The 25693-nt window shown below is 45.9% G+C and overlaps 1 protein-coding gene across 1 annotated transcript in view; it reads right to left on the bottom strand.

Annotated features, from left to right (window-relative positions):
* LOC138296044 (interaptin-like) overlaps positions 1-25693 on the bottom strand; it is a 445611-nt gene that overhangs the window by 265864 nt on the left and 154054 nt on the right. The window contains exon 5 of the mRNA XM_069234803.1: positions 14548-14732. Within this exon, the coding sequence (XP_069090904.1) occupies positions 14548-14732 (185 nt within the window). The remainder of the gene's footprint in view (positions 1-14547; positions 14733-25693) is intronic.

Genomic DNA, 25693 nt, shown 5'->3' with positions numbered 1-25693 from the left:
ACTTTTGCCTTCTAGGAAGGGGGACCTAACCAAAGCTTAATGCTTGTTGCTTGAGGGCTCAGTTTAAGGCCCTTGGCACAGTCATGTATTTTGCACATGTGCAATTTTTATATACTGGGGATTAGTCTGCTTCCTGTTCAGAATTTTAGAAGAAAAATGAACATGGACACCTGCAGAGAAACTGAATTGCACTAGTCCACACAATTTGGCAAATGAAGGAGGCTAGGATTAAACCAGAGGTCTAACAAAACTGAATAGAGGAGTTAAGACCACATCGCCTCATCACCACCCCTAACAATTTCTTCCTAATTGTAGGCTATGGATACGTGTTATGTTTTCATATTTTATTTATTCATCATTATTGTTTAGTTAGGTTGTTATTATTGTTTATTTTTATACTTGTTATGAGTTGTTGTTTGAACGTGCTGGCCCATCATTCTAGAGTGGATTAATGGGCATAGCGCCAATCAAGGAAGGATGGGGGAAGAGACACTCTGTACTTCTGTAGTCCTTACTAGGAATACACTTATTTTCATTACATCGGTGTTCATGGGGGTTTATTCTACAAATTTGGTGACGAGCTGCTGGACACCAGACGACCCACGTCTTCCGGGAGTTTTATGGGACGTGCTGACTTTGGAAGTGACTATCCCCTGAGGATAATGATTTTGTACGTGTCACTCCCAGGACAAATTGTATCCGGATGATATTTCACTTAGTTTTTGCCATCTACGCTAAGGTATTTAATCAAAGTATTTAACTTGCAGTGATTACAGATGAATGTGCATTCCTCAAATCAGCATTCAGCGTGAGCCTTTCTCTTTGAATTCAGTGCGCGTTTGGTTGATGTATCCCACCCACCACGAATCCTGACAAGGCGATTCCAGGTTTCCAGAGCATCTATTAGGTACGTTCTTCACACGTACATGGCAGTCATTTTGAAGATTTCCTTCCGATTCACCACGCAATTTGTTGTCATTTTCTTTCTTATTCGAGCATGCTGCCATATATATGAAGTATTTTTTTTTTTACTCTTATGAGCGTGCAGCCATATTTGAAGGACTTTCTCTTATTGGAAATTAGTAACAAGTGCCTGCCAAGATTGCCGGTTATGCGAGCTTACGTTTCTCTTAGAGATCACGGTGTATAAATTACAGTGAACTAGTCCTTTCTTTAAGATGAAGACTGGACACTGTTGTATATTTATACATTGTGAAAAGTAAATAATTGAGACAATACACTTAGAATTCCTTTATTTATTTTCAATTTCCTATTTTACACTATGGGTACTCAAAAATATCTCCTCAACCTGCACAAGCATTTTGGCCAGCAGGAGGAGCTCCATGTATGAAATGGGCGAATGGAAGTCATATTCCTTAAACTTCGTAGAAACTATAGACGAGAAAGGAAAAATGAATCCCAAACGGAAGAAAAAAATATTTTTACATTCTATAGGACCGGAAAGATTAAAAAAAAAGTATGAACAAATGACTAAAACAACAGGGGGGGGGAGATTCTCATGTGTTTGAGGATGTTTTGAGAGACTTTGAAAACCAATTTCCGCCTAAGGTTTGTATTGCCATTATAAGATATACGTTTTTCCATAGAAAACAAACTATAGGAGAGAGTATAGATTAATATGTTGCTGCACCTAGAATATTAGCAGGAGATTGTACATTTGAAAATGTACAAGAACAACCTATTAGGGATCAAGTAGTCATGAATACTCAGAAGCCAGCTATCCAAGAGAGATTATGGATTAATGGTGATGTGGAGCTTAAAGATATTTTAGCTATGTTAGGAAGGCAGAATTATCTAGTGGCAGTGTGAAAGCTTTGAAAACTGATCCTAAGGATGTACAGGAAGAGGTAATTGTAAAATTAAGAATAAGAATGTTTTCAAAAGTAAAAAAGACTTAGGGGGTTATTACAATTTTGGAGGAGGTGTTAATCCGTCCCAAAAGTGACGATAAAGTGACGGATATACCACCAGCCGTATTACGAGTCCATTATATCCTATGGAACTCGTCATACGGCTGGTGGTATATCCGTCACATTTGGGACGGATTAACACCTCCTCCAAAGTTGTAATAACCCCCAATGTGATGGTAAATAAATTTATAAAGAAAAGTAACATAAAATGCTACTGTTGTGCCAGTGAGTCACATCTTGCTTCTAGCAAATTTTGCCCAGGTGTCTAACAGAAATGTTCGGCTTGAGGTTGGACATTTCTCGAGGGCATGTTAAAAAAGGGAGATTTAAGGTAAGGTGTGTGGATAAGAGAAGTTCTAATGAGGATGAAAAAAACATTAAAAAGTCATATGCACTGTGAGATAAACAAGGAGATACAACATACCAAGGACATGTTTTTTATTCATACTGAATATAGATGATAGGTCAAAATGTGAAAGAAAAAAACAATGTGCCTTATGACTATTGGGGTGTGTGAAAGTAAACACGTATGCAGACTCCGGTTCTCCTTTTACAATTGTGAATGAAGAAATGTGGAAAACAAAATTCGAAAGGAAACTTGGGGAGAGACTCTTAACTTCAGGTGTTAATCCTGAGGGGTTTTCAGATGAAGAAATAGATATGATTAGCTATAGGAATTTAGTATTTCGCTTTAAGAATAGAAAATGCTTAGGGAAGCTGTACATTTCCAAGAAAGGTCCTTCAGTACTTGGATGGAAGGACCAAGGTAAGTTATACATGATCCTAAATCCTAATAGCCAAGAACCTTTGATGGTCGTTGATGAAGGTGAAACTATCAGAACTAATAGGTTAAAACAATTTCCACTAGTTTTTAGTGGGGAAATTGGTGAATTGAATGACTTTTAACTCGTATTATTCTGAAATCTAATGCATGCCCAAAAGTACATAAAGCAAGGAATAGCCCAATTTTACTTAGAGATGAAGTAAATTAAGAATTAGAGAAGTTGGTCAATGCTAATATAATTGAACCTACTGAATCATCTGAGTGGATTTCACCAGTAGTATTGGCGAGACGTGGCAATGGGTAGCTCAGATTATGGGGGTCATTCTGACCCTGGCGGCCGGTGACCGCCAGGGTCACCGACCACGGGAGCACCGCCAACAGGCTGGCGGTGCTCCCAAGGGCATTCTGACCGCGGCGGTTCAGCCGCGGCCAGAAAGGGTAAACCGGCGGTCTCCCGCCGGTTTACCACTGCCCTACAGAATCCTCCATGGCGGCGGAGCGCGCTCTGCCGCCATGGGGATTCTGACACCCCCTACCGCCATCCTGTTCCTGGCGGGTCTCCCGCCAGGAACAGGATGGCGGTAGGGGGTGCCGCGGGGCCCCTGGGGGCCCCTGCAGTGCCCATGCCAATGGCATGGGCACTGCAGGGGCCCCCGTAAGAGGGCCCCACAAAGTATTTCAGTGTCTGCAAAGCAGACACTGAAATACGCGATGGGTGCAACTGCACCCGTCGCACCTTCCCACTACGCCGCCCGCCAGCCCAGGGCAAATCTCAAAATACCCTCAGCGGTCTTGTGACCGCGGAGCGGTATTTTGACGGGGGAACATTGGCGGGCGGTCTCCGCCGCCCGCCAATGTTAGAATCACCCCCTATGTCTTGATTTACACCATTTAAATAACAATATTGTTGTGGATAAATTTCCTTTACCCAAAATCTCAGAGATGTTATCATTAATCAAGGATGCTAAGTGGTTTCCACGATAGATTTATCTGATGCATATCACCAGATTGGACTCAAGGAAGAGAGTAAAATGTATACAGCTTTCATTACTCCATTTGTCTGTTTTCAGTACAAGAGGTTACCTTTTGGATAAGCTTCAGCAGCAGCCATTTTACAAAGCATTATGCGGCAATTATTTGGTAATCAATTAAAAGTGAGATGTTTCCAAGACAACATTTTAGTTTTTGGGAAAGATAGAATTGAACATGATGAGAAGGTATGACAATTCTGGAAGATCAAGGATTAACAGTTGAGTTCACAAAGTGCACATTTGCAGTAAAGTCTGTGAATTATTTAGGACATGTTCTTAGTGGCAAGAGTATAACCACTAAACCTAAGTTAGTGGAAGATATACAAAATGCTCCATATCCTACAACTAAAGATGGAGACAGGCCTTTCCTAGGCCTGGTTGAGTTTTACTCAAAATTTGTTAACAATCTTTCAAGTAGGGTATATTATATAAGACAATTGCTGAAAAACAAAATGAAATTTACATGGTCTAAAGAATGCAATAAATAATTTTCAGATATGAAAAAGTATATTACAGAGTCCCCATTCTTGAAATGTTTTGACACAGAGCTAGAAAATGTAATTACAGTGGATGCTAGCAACAAAGGTCTAGGAGGCATGTTCAGTCAGATTGGTGAAGAACGTACTGTAGCTTATCCTTTTTCACATATGCCAACTGTAATGGAAGATGATAAAAATGAATGGGATGATTCACAAATCACAATGATTCATGATCAAGAAGTACCTGGAATAAAGGAAAAGAAATTGAAAGAAGAGTATAATAGGGATTTGGTGTTACAACAATTTATTAAATTAATAGAACAAGGTTGGGAAGATACAAAATCCTGTAGTCCAAAAGACTTGAAACCGTTTTGGAAATTTAGAAGTGAGTTGTCTGTAATTCATGGATCTGTATTCAGAAGTGATAGGGCCATTTCCCCCCATTCACCTTGAGGGAAGAGTTAATGAAATTGTGTCATGAAGCTCACAATGGTATTGTTAAAACTAAGCAAAGGATTAAAAAAATGGTGTTGGTGGCCGGGAATAGATTTATGTGTTGAAAGACTTGTAAGGAATTGTGTATGGTGTGCTAACTCCGACAAAGTACTTAAGACACTTAAACCTAACACGTTTGAACCTATTATTACTGGCAAACCTTGGCATACAGTAGCTATTGATACCATGGGGCCGATTGGTTCACAGCCAAAATATATAATAGCCATGCTAGATGTTTTTTCTAGATGGCCTGTGATTAAAGTGGTGGAAAAAAATAATTCAAAAGAAGTATTGGAATTCATTGATAAAGGACAAACTACCAGTTCGAATCATTAGTGACAATGGTGTACAATTTGTGTCAAACTCAGCAAAAGAGTATTTTGAAGAATAGGTGTCAAACACAAGACTGCTTCTTTATATAATCCAATTGGTAATGGTATGATTGAAAGATGTAACAGAGTTTTGAAAAATACTGTACAATTATCAGAATAAAATGGTGAAAACTGGGAAGTGCAAATTTTTAAAACAGTGTGGGCTTATAGAACTACAATACATAACGCTTTAGGTGTTTCTCCTTTTGAAGTAATGAGTGAAAGAGAAGGCATGAGAAAATGCAATCCTGAATGGTTGTTACAGTTCCAGGATGTTAATATTTCTATAGAGGAAATAAGGAAGAAAATAATCGACAAACACTGGGAATATACAAAAAAACTTCTGATGTGAAAAATGGTTAAAAAAATATACACATCAGGGAAGGTATGTGGGTTAAGGTAAAAAAGAAATGTGGAGAGTAAGTAAAACAGAAAGTAAATTTTCTGAACCACTACAAGTGACACAAACGTTTTGTGAAATGCAGTTCAATTGAGTGATGGTAAAGTATGGAACTTAAGAAGAATTGCTGTACTAAAAGCAGATAGCAATCTGTGTAAAGGAAAAATAGGAAAAAGAGATGGAAGTTCACAGGATAACTCATAATATATGGATTTAGATTTGGGAATAAATGATAATGGAAATTGTAATGCAATGACTAAGGGAATACCTTTTGGAAGGGAACATGACATGAATATTCAAGAGGAAGGGCATAGTGGTGGGGGAAATGATAATGGTAATGAGGGGACTGATGATGGAAATGATAATGAAGGTGAGATGGGTAATACTGAGAAAGATGATAATAGGGAGGAAAATTGTTTAGAGAATAGAAACAAAGGAAACAGAAGTGGAAGAATTCGGGCTAAACAAAAATGTATGTCAAACTTTGTATGTGAATGAATAATTATTTTTTTAACACCGTAAAGGAGGAAGGTGTGTTATGTTTTCATATTTTAATTATTAATAATTACTGTTTAGTTAGGCTGCTATTATTGTTTATTTTTATACTTGTTATGATTCGCATCCTAGAGTGCAATAACGGGCATAGCAGCACTTAAGGAAGAATTGAGGAGGAGATGCTCTGTACTTCTGGTGTCCTTACTAGGAATAAACTTATTTTCATCAGATCGGTGTTTGTGGCGGTGTTATTCTACAATAAGTCATGGTTTTTATTCCCAGCAATACAGTTGTTGGTGCTTTTTAAGTGAGGCTTCTCCTTGAAAGATTCATAAACGTATCTAATTTGCATAGTGGTTACCCTTTTCCAGTTCCAGACACACCACAGAGCCCACAAAAACTACCACAGCATTATGTAAAAAGTGTACTTACATTTTGGAGACCTGGAAAGAATACAGGTGGAACCCATGTCAGGCAAGGATTAAACCCTACCTTGTGGCTTATTTGAGGTCATGATTACTTCAATAACGCATCTCATTCCATATCCACGTACAACAGGCAGTCGCAAACTCATTGGAATGGGCCTTTCGTAAAGTACAGAAGTCATGCGTGAGTCCTGATTTAAGGCCACTGCTAAAGGTGATGGGTTGCAAATTACTTCCAACAATAACGCATGGTGCAATCACCTTTAGAGAAAGAATGGCTAACTGGCTAGATAGGGCCAAATTCATCTGCTATCAAAGAGTCTTTTCCCTCCCCAGTTGTATGGCACATGCCCACATTTATCAGGAGTTCTGCTTGGTCTCTCAGCACTGGGACCTCAGCCAAATTTTTAATATATTATGTGAAAGTCAAACAAGCAAACAAAAGAAAATAGGCTAAAACGCATAATTTGGGAAACAATAAAAAATCCCCTGACTAACTGGCTTAAGTATCTCAACTATGCATTGGACACTCTAAAGGTTCGAGAGATCTAGTCAAATGGTCTTCCAGTGCCAATAGTCTCTGTACTGATAACCAAGCAAGCAAAACCAATCTCTAGGGAACAGGACACTCAGATTATGAAGAAATTGGCCCATGGCAGTTGAGCATCCCCCGGTATGAGCCAGGGGGCCTGCCGATCTAGCTTTCCCTGTCAATTGGTGTTGTCCTAAAGCATGAGCTAATGAGACTGCGACTGGGTTTAATTCCACTAAAACATGCTGGTATGGCAGGAGAAACTCTGATGAGCAGGAGAAACTCTGCCAATTCTGTGCAATGCAGGAGGAATCATTAATCCATATACTTTGCATCTGTGAAAAGCTGCTCCTTCTCAGAGTATTCTGGCTGCACCCAATATGGCGCGCATTACATATTAGTACCTGTAGTGCACCCATTAAAGCATGTTTGAAAAGCAAGTCCTCACACCTGGCAGTTTGATTCCTGAAGATCCTGAGAGTGGTCTGGGCAACACCAACATGTGTATTAAACACAATACCCTATCAAACTGCTAAAGATATCACAACTTTTTAATGCTTAACTTCACCAGTTTTTTTCCTTTCTTCTCTATTTTTGACAAGACTACCTTCTTGACTAGACATTTAACGAAGGTTTTAATCTCGAGAAATGATTCAGTAATGGACCTTTAACCTGGGCCCCATTAAGAGGTACTGTGTATGGATAAGCACCTTCTTGACTAGACCCCAGTTAGCTCCTGTGGCCATCTTAGAGGCACTATGTACAGCCATTGGGCCAGTCTTGCATCCCATTTAGGTGTTTAAAATTGCATTTTAGATTCTTTGTGTATTTTAATATCTGTTTCGTGTATTATCCATTCTTTAAAGGGACACTCTTTTATCATTACAGTTTCTCAAATGTTAGCGATCTCCAATTCGCCCAGTTTCTAGACCACTTAGGCCTTTGTAAGCACTGTCATATTGCTGCCACAAAAAATGCATTTATGGTTTTATTGTAATGATTTTAAATAATCGCACAATAAAGAATGTATCTATCAATAACGTTTGAAATGACACAATCAGCGAGCTAATATCAGTACAGACACAAGCGGAATGCTCACACACCTAAGGTTTGAAAATTATAGCAATAGGTCTAAGTGCAATAAAGTGCACATGATTAGGGATCCATACATCCACTTTAAATGTTTACAATAAAAAATAATATTTCTTAGCAAAATGCTTAATGGAATTCAAAAGCCAAATATTTTCAACTAAAATAGTCATTGTGGGGCGTGGCCAAGATGGTGGCGTGAGCGGACGCGTTTGTCCGAGCTCCACCGCCTGGGTCCCAGTAAAAGCTCTGTGGCCCCGTCTTTTGGAGCCCCAGGCCCTCCTGGCTGGTTGAACGGGACCGAGAGGCAGCGGGCGCCCCGAGAGAGAGTCGGGACGCCCTCAGAGGAGAGCGGCGGCGGCATTGGGCCTTGTGGCCTGGACCGCGCTAGCGGTCGGAGGCGGCGGCGCGTGGGGACTGGGCCGCGTGGGCCGGCCGGGTGCGCGGCAGCTGGCCGGCACTCCGGACCAACGCGGAGGTTGCCCGGGAGCGCATCGGAGCAGCGGAGAGTGATGAACCTCGCGCCGGAGGTACCGGCACGGGGCCGGTGTGAAGAGGGTCTCCGCGGCCCGCGGCGGCCATTTCCCTGCTGGGCCGTTGCGCGGTGGAGGTCCCGGGCATGATACAGCGCACCATTACACATCTGTGCTCCCGCTACAGGTTGGTGGAGCTTGGACCGGCGCTAGGAGGTTGGGCCACTTATCGGCAGTGCGGTCGGCCCGCAGTGGCCCAGCCTGAGCTCGGGGGGAGCTTGGGACCTGCAACTGGCTTATGAACTCTTGGGAGCGGTGGATGCAGAAGCTGATGGCCAGAGTCTGAAGGGCATAAGGAGAAGGAATTGGCAACCCGACCCACAGCGAGCAGTACGAAGAGGCTCTAGACGAGACGGGCACAGGCCTCAAAGAGGCACTCGGGCTATGACGTCCTCCAAGCCAAAACGAGATCAGTCGGTGAGAGAAATGTTGACCAGATTCCACCCGGTACAAGGCAAATCAGCTGAGGGGTCGGTGGCGGCGCGGTCTCCTGAGGTACGTGGGGAGATGGAGGAGGACGGGGAGGCCCCGGTCACAAAGGGTTTCCTTACCTCATTGTTTGACTCGTTGCGGAGCGACCTGAAGGACCTTCTTAGAGACATTTTCCAAGAGGAGAAAGAGCTACGAGTGGAGGTCACGTCTCTGGGCGAGCGGGTGGCCCAGGTTGAGGATGGCGAGATCTCTTGCGGTGAGGAGTTAGCGGGCATGCAACAAGAGGTCATACGCCTGCGTGACCAGCAGGAACTCCTCCAGTCTGCAGTTGAAGACTTGGAAAATAGGTCGCAAATGCATAACATTCGCATCAGGGGTGTGCCGCTTGGAGCAGAGAAGGAGGACATTAGTGAATTTGTGGTGGCGCTGTTTGACTCGGTTCTTGGCCTAGAGGGTGCCCGGGAGATTACGCTAGACAGGGTTCATCGAGTGGGCCGCAGAGGCGCGCCCGGAGAGCTCCCGCCCGATATCCTAGCATGCATCCATAATTATGGGCTTAAAGAAAGCATCTTGCAGAGGGCCCGTAATCTCCAGCAGATTCAATTTCGAGGGCACACGCTCCAATTATTTCAAGATCTCTCGCTACGGACTCTGCAGAGGCGCTGAGTATTCAGGCTCATCACGGAGCACATGCGGGCGCACTCAGTGTCTTACTCATGGGGGCACCCTTTCCGCCATATCTTTCGTTGGGAGGAACAGCTCCGCCAGGTGAAATCAGTGCCGGAAGCCAGAAAGATTCTTCGTTTGGAGGGAGACAATCAAGAAGCGGGCACATATATGGACGCGGCCGATGGGGATCGACCGCGATGGCGGCGTAAGGAGAGAAAGAGGAAACAGCAGCGACCTACAACAGAGCAGGCGTTAGAGTGGCAATCTGTACTGAGTAGCGTGGCCGCTGGAACACATGCTTAGTGGCTGGAGGGCTGGGATGGTGGCTCTGATGTGGGCCGCAATAATTCAGGTCATGTGACCACTACTCCAGGACTTGGGCAATGGAGTTGTTGGACTTTATACGACGAACTTGAGTGGTTCTGCTGCCCCTGTTGATACTTTGCCTCTCAGGAGATGAGTGACAGAGGACTTTATGGTTGTGAGTACCTGTTGTGCGTTATGGTTGAATGTTGGTGTGCTTCCCCTGGAACTTGTAGAAAAGTTGTCTCGGCTGACTGGCCCCGTGGTTCAGAGCGGCCTTGGAGCTGGTCTGGGCATAGGCTCCCCTGGCGGATCCCCCTCCTGAGCGATTTTTATACTGGGACATATGTCTCTTAAGTGTCTAAGCTTGAATGTCCGTGGTCTTAACAATCCGGCTAAGAGATTAGCGATCCTGTTGGCGTTTGAGCGCTCTGGTAGTCACATTTGCCTCTTACAGGAGACGCATTTACTGACTAGGGACACATATCGTATGCGCTCAAAGTGGTTTCCTAGACAGTTCTGGTCCTCGTTCTCCACAAAACATGCTGGGGTGGCGATATTGCTCTCGAAGACCTTCTCTGGGGAAGTGATAGCAAAGATACATGAGGTGCAGGGCAGACTCCTGGCCCTTACACTACAGGTGGGGGCTTTCTGCTTTACCATTGCTTCTTTTTACACCCCCAATGCGCAGCAAAAATCCTTCATGAGACAGGCGGTTGCTCCGGTGCTTGCGACACCCGATAGTGCTGTTTTAGTGGGAGGTGATTTTAATCTGGTAATGGACAATGAGTTGGACCGATCTAGGCACCGCTTTGGGCAGACGGGAGCGTTGACGATGGCAGGGCGACAGTGGTTGGCCGATTGTGGACTGGAGGATGTTTGGAGGAGAGCACATCCTACGCTTAGGGACTACTCCTTTTACTCGGCGGCTACCAAGACGTACGCACGTATTGACTTCTTTCTGGCCTCTCGAGAATTTACCTCTCGAGTTCGGGAAACCACAATAGAGCCCAGGGCCCTTACAGATCATGCAACTATCACGGTGGAGGTTGGTGTGGATGTGGGTCAGTGGGCAATTCGAGTTGGCGCTTTAGGGACGCGATCTTGCAGAATAGAGAAACAGAGGAGTCGTTACGGCGCGTGATTTCGAACTATCTTAGCCACAAGGATGATGGGACAACCCGTTTAGAGACTTTGTGGGAGGCTCCGAAGGCAGTTGTGCGGGGGGGAGGTAATGTCGCTATCAGCGAGAGATAATAGAGCAAGGAGGGAGCAGAGGGCGGCGCTAGAACAAAAGGTGACAGCACTGGAGTGATTCCATAAGTCCACGGGTGCACCGAGAATTTGGCGGGAACTGGAGAAAATGAGGCAGCAGTTGAGGCGGCTGGACTGGGACAGGGCGGTGTATGCGATAGCGCGGCTTAAGCATAAATATTACATTGGGAGTAATAAGTGTGGCAGGCTCTTGGCGCATCAGTTGAGAGCACAGCGCTTGGCAGCAGTGATAAAAATGGTCTGCTCACCTTCGGGGAGAGAGGCCCGCACAGATGATCATATTGCAGAAGCGTTCGCCGAATATTACCGAGTGCTATATACGTCTGATGATCAGAGCGATGCGAATCCAGCCGCATTCCTCGAGGGGATAGCAATTACTCCGCTTGGCGAGAGGGAAGCGTCTTCCTTGGATCAGCCTATCAGAGTAGAGGAGGTTATTTCGGCAATATCAAGGCTAAAGGTGGGGAAGTCTCCCGGCCCTCATGGCTTTACAGCGCTCTTTTAAAGAACTTTCTGTGCGGAGCTTGCACCGCTTCTGGTGCGGCTTTTTAACTCTTTTCAGGAGTCAAGGGGCTCTTGTGCCCAGTATGTCCGAAGCTACTATTGCGGTGATACATAAGCAAGGGAAGGACCCTGAGGAGTGTGCTTCGTACAGACCAATCTCGCTTTTGAATATAGACGCTAAGTTATTTACTGGAATACTGGCCCACCGCATTAATCCCTATATGCCGGGTCTTATAGATCCGGACCAGGCGAGCTTTATACCTCACCGTCAGTGTAGTGATAATACGAAGCGACTTCTACATTTGATAGATAAAACTATCAGATCTCGTAAGGAGGCGCTGCTCCTCTCTATTGACGCAGAGAAGGCATTTGATAGGGTCCACTGGCCTTACCTATTCCGGGTGCTGGAGTGTTATGGACTGGGTACGGGCTTTAGGAGGTGGGTTCACTGCATTTATCGCTCGCCTAGGGCTGCGGTCCTGGTTAATGGTACAGTGTCTTTGCCGTTCTCGATTGGACGGGGGACTCGACAGGGGTGCTCTCTCTCCCCCCTTTTGTTTGAGCTATATATGGAGCCCTTTGCGCAGCATCTACGCGACAGCCCCGTGGTCTCTGGGGTTAAGTTTGGAGGGGATCATCATCTTATTACTCTGTATGCAGATGATGTGATTCTTACCCTAGCTGAACCCGCGACCTCCCTGCTTGAACTAATGGTGATAATGGAGGAGTTTAGTCAGGTCTCTGGGTTCCGGGTCAATATGCAGAAATCCCAGGTCCTCAGTTTGTTTGTGAACCCGAGCGCGAGCAGGAGTTGAAGACTCGATATCCCTTTCTTTGGTCGTCATCACGACTCCCTTATTTGGATATTGATTTGACTTGCGAAGACGGTGAGCTTGAATTATGCGACATTAGTCCGGAAGGTGCAGCGAGATCTGGAGAGCTGGGTGAAACATAAACTTTCCTGGCTGGGCAGGGTAGCGGTGGTTAAGATGACCACGTTGCCGCGCATACTATATGTCTTTCAGGCGCTCCCTCTGGCTCCCCCATCTCGGGCGATAGCGATTCTCCAGTTGGCAGTTCTCAAGTTCATCTGGGATGGGCGGCCGGCACGGCTCCCTAGAAGACTTTTATACTGCTCTAGAGCAGAGGGGGGGTTGGCGGTCCCCTGCCTCCTACAATATTATCAGGCAGCACAGTTGCGCTTTCTTTTAGAGTGGAGCCGTCCACTTACTTAGAAACATTGGTGTTTTATGGAACAAGCGGTAGCGGGGTCTCATATTTGGAAGGAACCTTGGCTTCGACGTCGACATAGGGCGCGGAACCTATACTCCTCCCCGATTACGGGGGCGACGTTACGTGTTTGGGATGCCGTGGCATGTCGAGCGGGGTTTACGTCGTTCCCGTCCCCTATAACCCCGATAGGTGTGAACCCTGATTTTGAGCCTGGGCTGCGTCTGGAGGGCCTGCGCCGATGGTATGATGGGGGCTGTAAAAGGGTGGGGAGTCTGTTTGACGAACAGGGAGTAGTTTCTTTTGATCAGATGTGGGAGACATATGGCCTGACAGAGGCAGATAGGTTGATGTATTACCAGGTGAGGCATTGGGCTCTACTGCCGGCGAACAGAGCACTGATGGATAGGCCGCTCACACCGTTTGAAAAGTGGCTGTTGACGAAGAAGGATGACAAGTGAGTCCTTTCAGAACTGTATAGTCTCTTGCAAGGGGGGTAACGCCTGTCTAAGTCTAAAGGGCAACTGAGATGGGAGAGGGAGCTGGAAAGGGAGTTCTCTGACGAGGAATGGGACAATATATATTATAGAGCACCTCATACAGCTTTCAATGCAGCGGGGACGGAGACGGCATAGAAAGTGGCTTCCTATTGGTATTACACCCCAGCCAGGATACATTCATGGGACCCCACCAAGCCCAGCCTTTGCTGCAGGGGGTGTGGTAATACAGGTACGCTGGTGCATCTGCTCTGGCATTGCCCCAAACTTCAGAGATATTGGACGAGCATCTTAGATGATATTGACAAAGTGTTTCAGACCGAGCTCCCTAGGTTTCCATCGTATATACTGTTGGGCCTACCCAACCCCCTCACTTTCCCTCTACGATCCCTAAAGGGGCGACAGATGGCGCTGGCACTCAACGCGGCTGTGCAGTCGATACTAGCTTTATGGGGGACGAACAGGGTACCGACGTATGTGACCTGGCTCCAGAAGCTGTGGTTTATTCTTGCAATGGAGAAGCTTACCCTGGTTTCTCAGCAGAGTGGGTGACATAGATACTTTGTGGAAGCCGTTTCTTAAGATTCTATCAACAGAGTTTACGGAGCTGACATGCCCGGCTTATTTGAGGGTTCTGGGGCTGACAGATGCTTCTTAGAGGATGTTTGGCCTGCTGGGTGGGGGAGGACCCGGGATGACGTTGCTGTGTGAAGACGGGGAGAATGTTGGGGGAGAGGAGCGACATAGCTGTCTAGGGGAGGCACAGTTCTTGTATTGTTAATTTCTTATATGTTTTGTTTGCTTATGTACGAAGCTCTGAGGTCATTGGATCATTGTCTTTACCCACCTCGTTCTTATGAATGTTGGGAAGCGGACGAAAAGGGAGATTTCTCCTGGCGTTAAGACAGTGATCATGTGCATGCTCTCTTGTGTGTCAGATTGAGACGTTGTAACTTGGTGGTCGAATTGCTGGAGATTTGAACAATGTGCTTCATACTTTATATGTTAAAACCAATAAACAGATTTGATCCATAAAATAGTCATTGTAAAGAAAGCATGACAAACACCTTACCTTTGACTGCAGAATAATGTTTTTCTGTTCACAGTTGTTTAGTCGAGTTAGCTCACGCTCTAGTTCTTGCTGTGCATGTAATATCTCCATATCCTTTTGAGAGATTTGTGTGTCTGAAATTTCCTTCTTTCTCTTCAGTTGCATGATTTCCTCTACCAACAACTGGCTCTTCTTAGAATGAGCATCTTGACAGCAGAAAAAAGGGAAAGTACAAAATGTAATTAGCTATTCCACTGTTGCACAACACCAAAGCAACACTGGCCACTCTCGGTTCTTGCTTTGAGACCACTTGAAACATTTGCTTTGGTATCAAGCCACAGTGCATAATATCTGGATTACTTACCAGTAATCTTCATTATACCCAGCCCCACTCTTCCTTGTCTTCTACCTGTGCGGCATGAGGACACCCCACCCCATGGGATATGCACCTTTCTGCCTCGTAAACGAAATACAAAAAAAGGATAACATCTCCCCTAACATAGGGGAGGGTCAGCTTTAATGTATTAGGTGTTCCCCTTCCTCACGTCACTCTTGCTTGGTTACGATTGTTCAGTGTTCTGGCTTGGTCTTGTTTGTTATCCGCAAACACTACTGCAGGAAGAAGGCCCTATTTGTACACTCCCCCTGACTGGAGGAGGAGTTATACATGTTAATTCATTTATGTTAGAGGGCATCCAGGTGTCTATCATATGAAGCAGAAATGCGATCGTGCCAGAAGAACGGGGATGAGAGAAAGGGAGAAAGCGATATTAAAGCTATGCTTTGCTTTTGTTTATTGCAATCAATTTACAGCTGCCCTGTGGGTACGCTGTACCGTCCCTTGCTCTGCCTAAGAGAAAGGGGGAGAATGTGGCTCCTACGCCTATGGTGTTGAAGTGCAGGAGCAGAATATTCTTTAAACTCCTCAGTCATTGCCCAAGGTTAAGGGTGACTACTTGCCCCTGCGACATTGCCCAAGTGTGGATTGGTGGCTATTCATTGGACCCCAACTACCTTGCCGAAGCAACCAACCAGAGGCTCTGTTTTTGGTTTTTGCTTTTTTTGAGAAATTTACAAACTCACTAAAACTCACAAATTCAGGAAACGGATGCCAATTTCCAAATATAAAATAGTGCTCCTGTGCTCTTAATTTTTGGAATTTGTGATTGTACAGTCTAGTAATGAATGTTTCTAATCAGCCAATTATTGTCAAATTCAAATGTGATGGAAAGAACTACAGTGTTTCGAGCTCGTAAGTTTAAATCTATCTATCTTTCTATCTATCTATTACACCATTCGAAACAAACTCAACACCTTTTTCAAAATCAAATATCTCTAAAACTGCGGAGCAGATTTAGAATAAACTACAAAATTATGTTTTCTAAGTGAAGTTCTTCATTCATGACAGCTTTTCTGCAAGTCCGCCTATGTTTTTGCTACGGCTAAGAGCAAAATTTCTTAACTTCTTCTAGTAGCTAAAATGCCAAATTCATTTTTCTTTACAACCGCGTAACTTTTTTTTCTCTGTTTGGCCTGCCAAACTCTAGCCAGTTACCCTATGAGCATGCCAAAGTTTGAGAAAATTATTCAAACGGTGACAAAAGTATTAGCAAACCAGAAAATGCATTTTTAATTAAAAGTGCAGTTGGAGTGCAGTTCAGCCACAACCAGAGAGTCGCTATCTCCGACTATGCAATATGTTTATAGTGCAAGATAGTGAGAGTGTGCCAAATGACTTCAGGCAAAATACATAAGTTTGGAGGAGAGTTAGGACACCCCTTATCTAGGAGTTAAAGGGATGCTTCTCTGACAGTGTGTATTTTAAACCAGGCTCCCACAAGCAGGAGGTGTGGTAGAAATGGGGTTTCTGGTTGGCTAGGGTAGGCACCTAAGCCAGGCAAAACCCACCCACTCTAGTCAGGGCAAGGGAGTTACACGTCCAAGATAACCCCTGCTCACCCCGTGGTAGCTTGGCACGAGCAGTCAGGCCTAACTAGGAGGCAATGTGTGAAGCGTTTGCACAACACACACAACACACGTGATACAATATATACTCCACAAAGTAAAGACCACACTGAGCTATGTAAAAATAAACTGTATTGCACAAAACATAATTAGACCAAACATTACATGTCAGTAATATTCTGCTACCTTAGCAGTTGTCAGAACGTTACACAGGTTACTAATACTCTGCAAGAATAAGCAGTAGTCACATTAGAACACTTAAGTACTCAGGATTCTGCAACATAAGCAGTAGTCTGGAATCACCTGGTAAAAGAAATGCACTTGTCATAAACACATCTCAAATATCCATAAAAGGAACATTAGAGAAATATATGGCAAGTCATAAAAACATATATCGGCATGCCACGCCCATAAAAGGAACATCAGCACATATATGTGACATCATAAAAATAGACAGGGAACATATACCCCACCCGTCCATATTAAGATCACAAGAACAAATATGTCCCCAAAAGTACCTGTTTTATGATGAAAGGGGCACTCCTAGTGCCAATAGGATCGACATGGGGGGCCCCAGCGCTCCTATGCTCAAAACGGGGGCCACATGTTGATACTGGGGGAGAAGGGCAGCACGCACCCCCTACCGGTGTTTATAACAGGCCCCTCCTGGGGCCCATGATCTCTGGGGGTCCCCCCGGGCCTTCACTGGTCCTCCAATGAGGGGGGCAAGGTAAGCCCAAACAAAACAACAAGGGCCACAGTGGGGGGCCGAACAAGGGGACTTGCAGTGCGGGGACCTCCGTCGAGGCTTCTGCCTTGCCCGCAGTCTCCACAACCCAGATCAGGCTTTGCTGGAGCAGGGGAAGCCTCCGTTGAGGCTTCCTTCCCCCCCTTCCCATCCACAACACCACAGAGGCTCTGGTGGGGCAGGGAGCCTTGAACAAGGCTTCCTTCCGCACCCGACGTCTTGTTTCAAATCCCGGCCCGTCCGGGCCACAGCGGTGTGCAGGCACTAAAGAGACCAAGCACAGACAGACAAGCAAAGAGCACCCACTCAATCAGAGGCACAGAACACCATCACCCATACACCATCCACGCACATCACAGTATACACCCCAACCCATCACCCCACACATCACCTCGCACATCCACACACATATCACTCACACCACATCCATTGCACCCCAAAGACACCTTCTGAGGAAGAGCTAAGGGTCATGGTGGATGAAATAATCCGGGTAGAGCCACAGCTCTTCGGATCACAGGTGCAGCAGACGTCCATTGCAAGGAAGATGGAGCTATGGCGGAGAATCTTCGACAGGGTCAACGCCATGGGACAGCACCCAAGAACCAGGGATGACATCAGGAAGAGGTGGAACGAGCTACAGGGGAAGGTGTGTTCTGTAATTTCAAGACACCAGATTGCTGTACAGAGGACTGGCGGTGGACCCCAACCTCTTCCCCCACAACTAACAACATGGGAGAAGCAAGTCTTGGCGATCATGCATCCTGAGGGCCTCGCAGGAGTAGCAGGAGGACTGGACTCTGGTAAGTCAAATCTTTACCATTATATCCCCACCCTACCTGCATGCCATCACATACCCTTTCCCTCACTCCGATCACTCCACCAACTCACATATATTCCACTATCACAACCCACCCATCCCAATACCAAGTCCTGCATGCAACAACAATGTATGGACCTCCATCACAGACCTGAATGGCCACCCATCACCACAGCATGCACACTAGAGAGACTCACCCAGCCCACATAATCACCACTCACACAAGGCCAAGGCGACAGGGAAAGCACAATTGTACAGGGAAACACAACCATTGCACAAGATGGCACACACAGATACAATAACAGTGCATTTGCATCCCAACAGGACCACTACCCAATGTCACCGGAGAGGAGGTGCCAACTACATCCAGCCCCCCCCCCCCAGAAGAGGCCCACAGTGATGACAGCAGCTCTGCACGCCTGGATCATGATGACCAACCTGGTCCTTCAGGGACCTCCGGACAGTCGGTTACCCTGCCACTCTCCCAAACCAACACAGAGCCTCCCCCCTCAGGAAACACCACCACAACACCCACCCAGCGGGCCCATACCTCTGTTCCCAGGACACGTCAATCAGCAGTGAGTCCACCACTACAAGGACCCCAGGCAACTCCTGAAACCCAGGATGATCAGTGACCTGGGGTCAGTGGGCATACGGTACAGGGGACAGAGGCACAGGACAACAGGGAGGCTGGGAGGACTGATGTGCGACATGGGGAGGACAGGCTCAGGGAACCGACCCTCCACGAGGCACTCTCAAACATCATGGGAGCATCCCACCATTCCCAGGAGACCATGGGCACAGTACTGGCCAAGTTACAGGAGACCCAGCGGCTGCAGGAGGGACAGTACCTGGGGATCAGGGAGGACCTCACAAAAATCTACACCATCCTGGTCACCATTGCGGTGGTGCTGGCTGACATTGGCAAGACCATGAGGGGGGCAGTGGCACAACAAAGGTCCCCTGACACTAGCCAAACTGAGGAACAGCCTTCCACCTCCGCCGGTGCTAATGGACAGGAGGCCCCACCACAGGACCAACAGGCCACCAGCACCCCACCCCCTGCAGAAGGAGAACCACCCCACAAACGGTCCCCGCGATCCAGGCAGAAGACAAAGAACATTGCCAAGACCCCGCCAGGAAATAGGACTCTCCTGATTGTCACCCTTCTGTCCCACTCTGTCACCCTGTCTACCTTCAACTGCCATTACTCCCCTTCCTATGCCCCATTGGACAATGCACCTGTGATACCAAGAGACTGGACTCTACCCTGGATCTTCCTCCACCATCACCCCAGCCCCTTGCACTTACCCTCATACTATTTAGCACCGCTGCGAATGACCCCGCCACAAGCACCGCCAGCGGCCCCGCAAAATCCTGAGCCTGTGGCACCACTGCAGACATGGCTGCCATCCCCAGTGGTCAGTCCTCCGAGGCTGGTGGTCAGTTCCACGAGCCTGGGCAGCTTCCATGATGCACGACTTTCTGTGGAGAAAGGCATCCACTACCTCAGTCCTTGGCAGGATGAAGCACTCTGGGCACAAAGCCCCCTCCAGAACCAGTGGAGAGATACATCCACTACCTCAGTCCTTGGCAGGATAAAGCACTCTGGGCACAAAGCCCCCTCCAGAACCAGTGGAGTATCACATCCACTACCTCAGTCCTTGGCAGGATGAAGCACTCTGGGCACAAAGCCCCCTCCAGAACCAGTGGAGAGATACATCCACTACCTCAGTCCTTGGCAGGATGAAGCACTCTGGGCACAAAGTCCCCTCCAGAACCAGTGGAGTATCACACCCACTTTCTCAGTCCTTGGCAGGATGAAGCACTCTGGGCACCAAGCCCCCTCCAGAACCAGTGGAGAAAGGCATCCACTACCTCAGTCCTTGGCAGGATGAAGCACTCTGGGCACAAAGCCCCCTCCAGAACCAGTGGAGAGATACATCCACACCCTCGGTCCTTGGCAGGATGAAGCACTCTGGGCACAAAGTCCCCTCCAGAACCAGTGGAGTATCACATCCACTACCTCATTCCTTGGCAGGATGAAGCACTCTGGGCACCAAGCCCCCTCCAGAACCAGTGGAGAAAGGCATCCACTACCTCAGTCCTTGGCAGGATGAAGCACTCTGGGCACAAAGCCCCCTCCAGAACCAGTGGAGAGATACATCCACTACCTCAGTCCTTGGCAGGATGAAGCACTCTGGGCACAAAGCCCCCTCCAGAACCAGTGGCGAAAGGCATCCACCTGGGAGACTGTGGCGTTGCACTCCCCAGGATACAGCAGTGGGCAAACCACCCACTGTAAAGACTTGAGAGACTGTGACTTTGCACTCCCCAGGATACAGCAGTGGGCAAACCACCCACTGGAAAGACTTGAGAGACTGTGGCTTTGCACTCCCCAGGATACATCAGGGGGCATGGAGTCCCCTCGTGCAGCAGTGGCGTTGTGCACTCATCTGGCTCAGGTGCCCCCCTTCCCTTCTCCCTGAGGTGCCTGTTTCATTTCGATCTGATGCCCCTGCAATGTTCTCTCCGTTTGGAGTCTGGTATCAAGTGTGGGCCTCGCCCATGCATTTTGGGCCCAGTGGTCCACGGACAATAATTGGTGCACTATCCGGACTTGTGTAGTTGGTGTACATAATTGTATATACTGTATTTTGAGTTTTGAATACTGGATTTTTCATGATTACAATAGTTCAACTCATTTCCTTTTGTCCTTGCGTTCTTCCAGGGGGGGTGGGGGGTGTAAATGTGATGTTGCAGCATGTATTTGTGTGTATGTTGTTGTGGGTGAGGGTGGGGTTGGGGGTAGGGGTTTTGCCTGTTGCATGTGTGTGTCACTCTCTTTTCCCTCCCCTGTGTTGTAGGTGAAGTACTCACCGTGGTCGTCGCCGCCGTCTTTGGTGCTCCTGATAGAGGAGCAGGAATAACATCACAGGGAGTATTTGGAGTTCTGGCTCCATGGCGTCCTGGTTCCCCGTGGGGTGTGGAGTGGTGAGTGTTTACCCTTCCAAGTCCTGTTTCCGCCATGTTTTAGTTCACGTTGGTTCCGCCCCGGAAAAGATGTCGGATTGGGCTCTCATAATAGTGTGGGCGGTACATCGTCTTCCGCCTGTCTGTTGGCGGTGACCGCTGCGCTGTTTGTTTGTACCGCCGTGGCGGTCGGAGTGTTAAAGAGGCTATGTTGGCGGTTTCCGCCACGGTCGTGATTCAATTTTTTTTTCCGCTGGCCTGTTGGTAGTATTACTGCCGCTTTAACACCGACCGCCAGGGTTGTAATGAGGGCCAAAATCTGATTTCTCTTCTCTAATGATTAGGTCCATTAGAGATGTGAAGCCACGTCGATGCCCAAATAATGCATCTTCTGAACCTTTTCTAATGTAGCACTTTGCAAAACTAACTTTGAGCAACTGGTCCTACAGCGGTTGAGACTACAAACTTCCTCTTTAAATTATTAGTGGAAGAATTGTGAAAATGTTTGTATTTATACTTTTGGTGGCTTTCTTGAAGACCTAAAGACCAATAGTGTCCCATCTGCTAAAACCAAAGAAAAGAACATGATGGCAAGGATGACAGATGACTCTGTTGGCATGATAGTCATCCAAGTTTTCACCATTCGATCCCTATTGCTCTTTAGCATATTATTAGTTACCTTAATGATTATGACCAGCAATATATTTTCAGTGATCGTAAGGTTATGCATCACTTCCGACACAATGGGCTTCAGACATTAGGGAATTGGCGATTTAAGATCAGCTAATGCGAGGTAAAATGACTCTTGTTTTAGGGTCATATGTTCCCACATGAACAAGTAAAACCATAAAATCTTACCTATAGTACATGTTTTATTCTTAAACCAAGCTTGGAAGCGTAATAATATTGCATTTCTACTTAAGCAGTCTTCAAACTTAGCCATCAGCATTTATCAATTTTGTTTTGGAAGCAATTAATAAGGCATATTGGCTGATAATTGCCTGGATCGTTCCGCCCACCCATCTTAGGTCGAGTCTCTCAGACAGCACAAGCTCTTTGGTTGCAAATGACTTATTGTGTATTATCAGGGGATTACAGACTGCATATTCCTTACCATTGATTGGTTTTATTGTCACTCTCATTTCCGTGCTTCTTGTTCAAGTGCTTTCCATGTCCCAGCACATCCATTGTGTGTTTGTCTCTCCCTATGAGCATCACCTCCTTACCGTCTCTCTGATTAGCAGGCTTCTATCGTTCCATAGCTCACTTTTGAAAAACTACTTTTGTCTTTCAGCTTAAGCACTCCATGAGAGTGTGTGGGTTTCCCAACTCTCTCCAATGTGTGCTACTCCCCTTGCCAAATTCCAACACCACCTGTGCTCTGTCTCGTTCAGCAAGCTTTATCTTATGTGATTATTTCCCACCAAACTGCCTGCCTCTCATATGTGGCATTCTTACTTATGTGCTTCTCCCTTCTCCCCTGCTTCCTGTGTTGCTATCTCTTGTGAGCTGCTTTTCCCCGCCCCACCCACTCCTCCATTGCCCACCATGGCAACCATTTTTTTAATTTTAATTTACGGGTGCAAAGGGAACCAAGGAGTGAACTGTTGCCGGCCCCTAAACTTACAAAAAAATGTGCTTTTCTGCCACTTATTTTTTTTATTTACTGACCCACCTAAGATTGGTAAATAGAAAAACTGGGACTATATCATTTTGAAGGTGCACTATGTAATGGTACTCATGCCTGTGCATGCCATCACGAATTCCTGCGCACCTACAAAATGATGTCTGTGCCATTGCACCTTTTTGACTTATTTTTCACTTGTATGCCTGCTGCACATTATCTTGCTAATGCTGTACAGCTTCGCCAAAAAGGCACAGGCAAAACAAATAGGTCCCAAAATCAAGACCTACAGGCTTTACCAATGCTTGTTGTATATATCTTGACTTCTAGCTGTGTTTGAGGAATGGACACAGGATGGATAACAATTGTGGTAATAGCTTATAATGACAGTCCATTGGAGAGGAAGAAAAGCATTCAATATCTTAATTTACTCCAAAGTCACATGCATCAAAAGACAATCCTTTCACATAGCATGAGCTACAGAAAAAAAGCCCCTCATTTTAATAAAGGCCAATGCCTGTAGAAAACATATATGAAAGGTTAAATGAAATTAAATGCACCAAAAACTAGGGTTTAATCACTTAACCCATCAAGCTATTGTTGCCACTTATAATATGGTTCGCCTGAAAAAATTAGGTTATGTGGACTTCGCTACTAGGGGTACAACCAACGAGGACGCACACCGACTAACACGCTCCATACAAACGCTAAACCCTGTGTGGAACACAAAATGCACCTGGGAAGTTCCACCCTCCAGCTGTACTGAATGAACAAACCTCTAGTGAGGAAACCTACCTAATTCAATAATGGCAGTGTGGCCACAAGATTGTGTACCAAAACACCTGCCATCTGGGACGGACCGACCTGAACGTAATAAGATGCGATTAAGTGGCTACCCATATATCGGCAAACAATACTACCCTCATCATTATACCTAACAATCTTCAATAACCACCTTTGCTTACAGAGGTGGAAAGACGTGATATATACAATTTAACGGCCCCGCTCAGAAAAATCAAAAGTAACACAAAACAAACCCAAGAGTTGTGCACTATCTTAGAAAGGGGGACATTTCTACAGACTTATTATATAAAACCATAAACGTGAATGGAAAACCACAAAAAACAATCCTTTTTCATAAAAAGGCCAATATAGCAAGGTTTGCATTGTAATATGCTGAGCATGAAAAACGTACGCAGCCATCCTGGCTTCAAATTGAATGGGAGCATAAAATAAGAGGCACTTATGAAAAAAAAAAAAAAACACAACATATTCTATTTATTTAAGAAAGGATACATATCAAGTGACACATCCATGTCTTATAGAATCATATCTCTCAGGAGCTAAACAACCACTGATGAAGAAAAGAAAATACCATAAATACATAAAAGACCTATGCTGTCTGAACTTTAGAAACCCTGAGATTTTATTTATAGAGGTTGGTTAAACATATTTTTAAGCGTTCAAATCCTCCTTGTGAAGGTCTATTTATTTATTTATTTTTTCATAATGTCTTAGCGAAGGTCCATAACTGTGAAATTAAAGAGAGTATTAGAAAGTAGCAATGAGAACGGCTCAGACAACCCATATTGTGGTCTTCCAAGATGTTGCTACACTAGCCAGATGTCAGAAACTTTGGCTGATAGCGGAAATCTACATCAATGCAAAATATGGTACTACTGGCTGTTCCCTTTTAGCATGACACTGAATTCCAAAATGTGGCCCTCATTATGACCCTGGTGGTCACCAGACCTCCAGGGCCACAGTCGCAGTCAGACCGCCACCAAAGTGGCGGTCCGACCGCGAGTTTACAACCATGGCAAAAGCACTAATAAAGACTCCAACCTCCTACAGTGTGTCTGGGGCCAGGACAGAGAGAGGCAGGGTCTTGTGCACTACAAAGACTTCCTTTAAAGTTTGCCTACTTCAAAAGCAGAAATGAGTATAAGTATTGGGCTTCTGAGACCATAACTTTAGAACACTTCTGGACGGAGGACTTTCTGCCAGGAAGAAGAACTGGATGCTTGAGGAGGACCTGCCACTCTGCCTGTTGCTTTGCTGTCCTGGCCTGCTGCTGCTACTTCTGCCCTGGGAGTGAAAGGACTAGACTTTGCTTTCTACATCCTGCTTTCCAAGGTTCTCCAAGGGCTTGAACTGAGCTTGCCTCCTGTTGTGAAGTCTCAGGGACATCAAAGACTTCATCTGCCAGTGCCTGGGCTCTTTTGCTAAGCGCCCTGACTAGCCAAAAGTGGTTTCAAATCCAGTTCTTGGGCCCCTGGAAGTGGAAGCTGATACACCTGATGAAAAATCCACGCACTGAGCCATTGCGGCAGAAAAATCAACGCAGAGCCTGCCCCGCGGCTAAAAGAAAATCAAAGCAGCGCCTAGGGAATCGACGCCTTGCCAGCGGGGCTTCATTGTTGCCCTGCATCTGGATTTTCCATGCATCCCTGGTCGTCAAATCTGCAACATCACTAAACAGGAACTGAGGCTACGTGTCCGGAAATCAACGCATCATTCTCCTGCAGGGAAATGAATCAACGCATCGCCTACCTGCCGTGGAAAGACTCAAGCTTCACTTAGGAATAAGGAATCAACGCATCACTTGCTTTTCATACACATCACCCCTCCTTCAGCTTTATTGTTGATGCATACCAGGTATTTTGTGCTAAAACAATGCATCCATTGGTTTATATGGATTACTCTTTTAACTTTAAAAGTGTATGTTGGATTTTTGTAGTTTTGGTCTTGTTTTACTCAGATAAATATTGGCTATTGTTTCTAATCTGGTGTTAAGTACTTTTGTGATGTTTTTACTGTGTTTCTGTGTGTGTGTGTACACATACTTTACACATTGCCTCTGAGATAAGCCTGACCGCTTGTGCCAAGCTACCAAGGGGGTGAGCAGGGGTTATCTTAGGTGTGAGACTCCCTTACCCTGACTAGGGTCCCTCCTTGGACTGCCAAACAGAGTTCCAATTCCTTACAATACCACAATTAATTTCAACATTTAAACAAAATGTTAAACAGAGGAAAAACA

This window comes from Pleurodeles waltl, chromosome 5 (assembly GCF_031143425.1).
Source record: "Pleurodeles waltl isolate 20211129_DDA chromosome 5, aPleWal1.hap1.20221129, whole genome shotgun sequence".
In the NCBI taxonomy this organism is placed as follows: domain Eukaryota; kingdom Metazoa; phylum Chordata; class Amphibia; order Caudata; family Salamandridae; genus Pleurodeles; species Pleurodeles waltl.
Note: the sequence above shows the minus strand (reverse complement) of the source record. Positions and strands in the feature narration are given on the sequence as shown.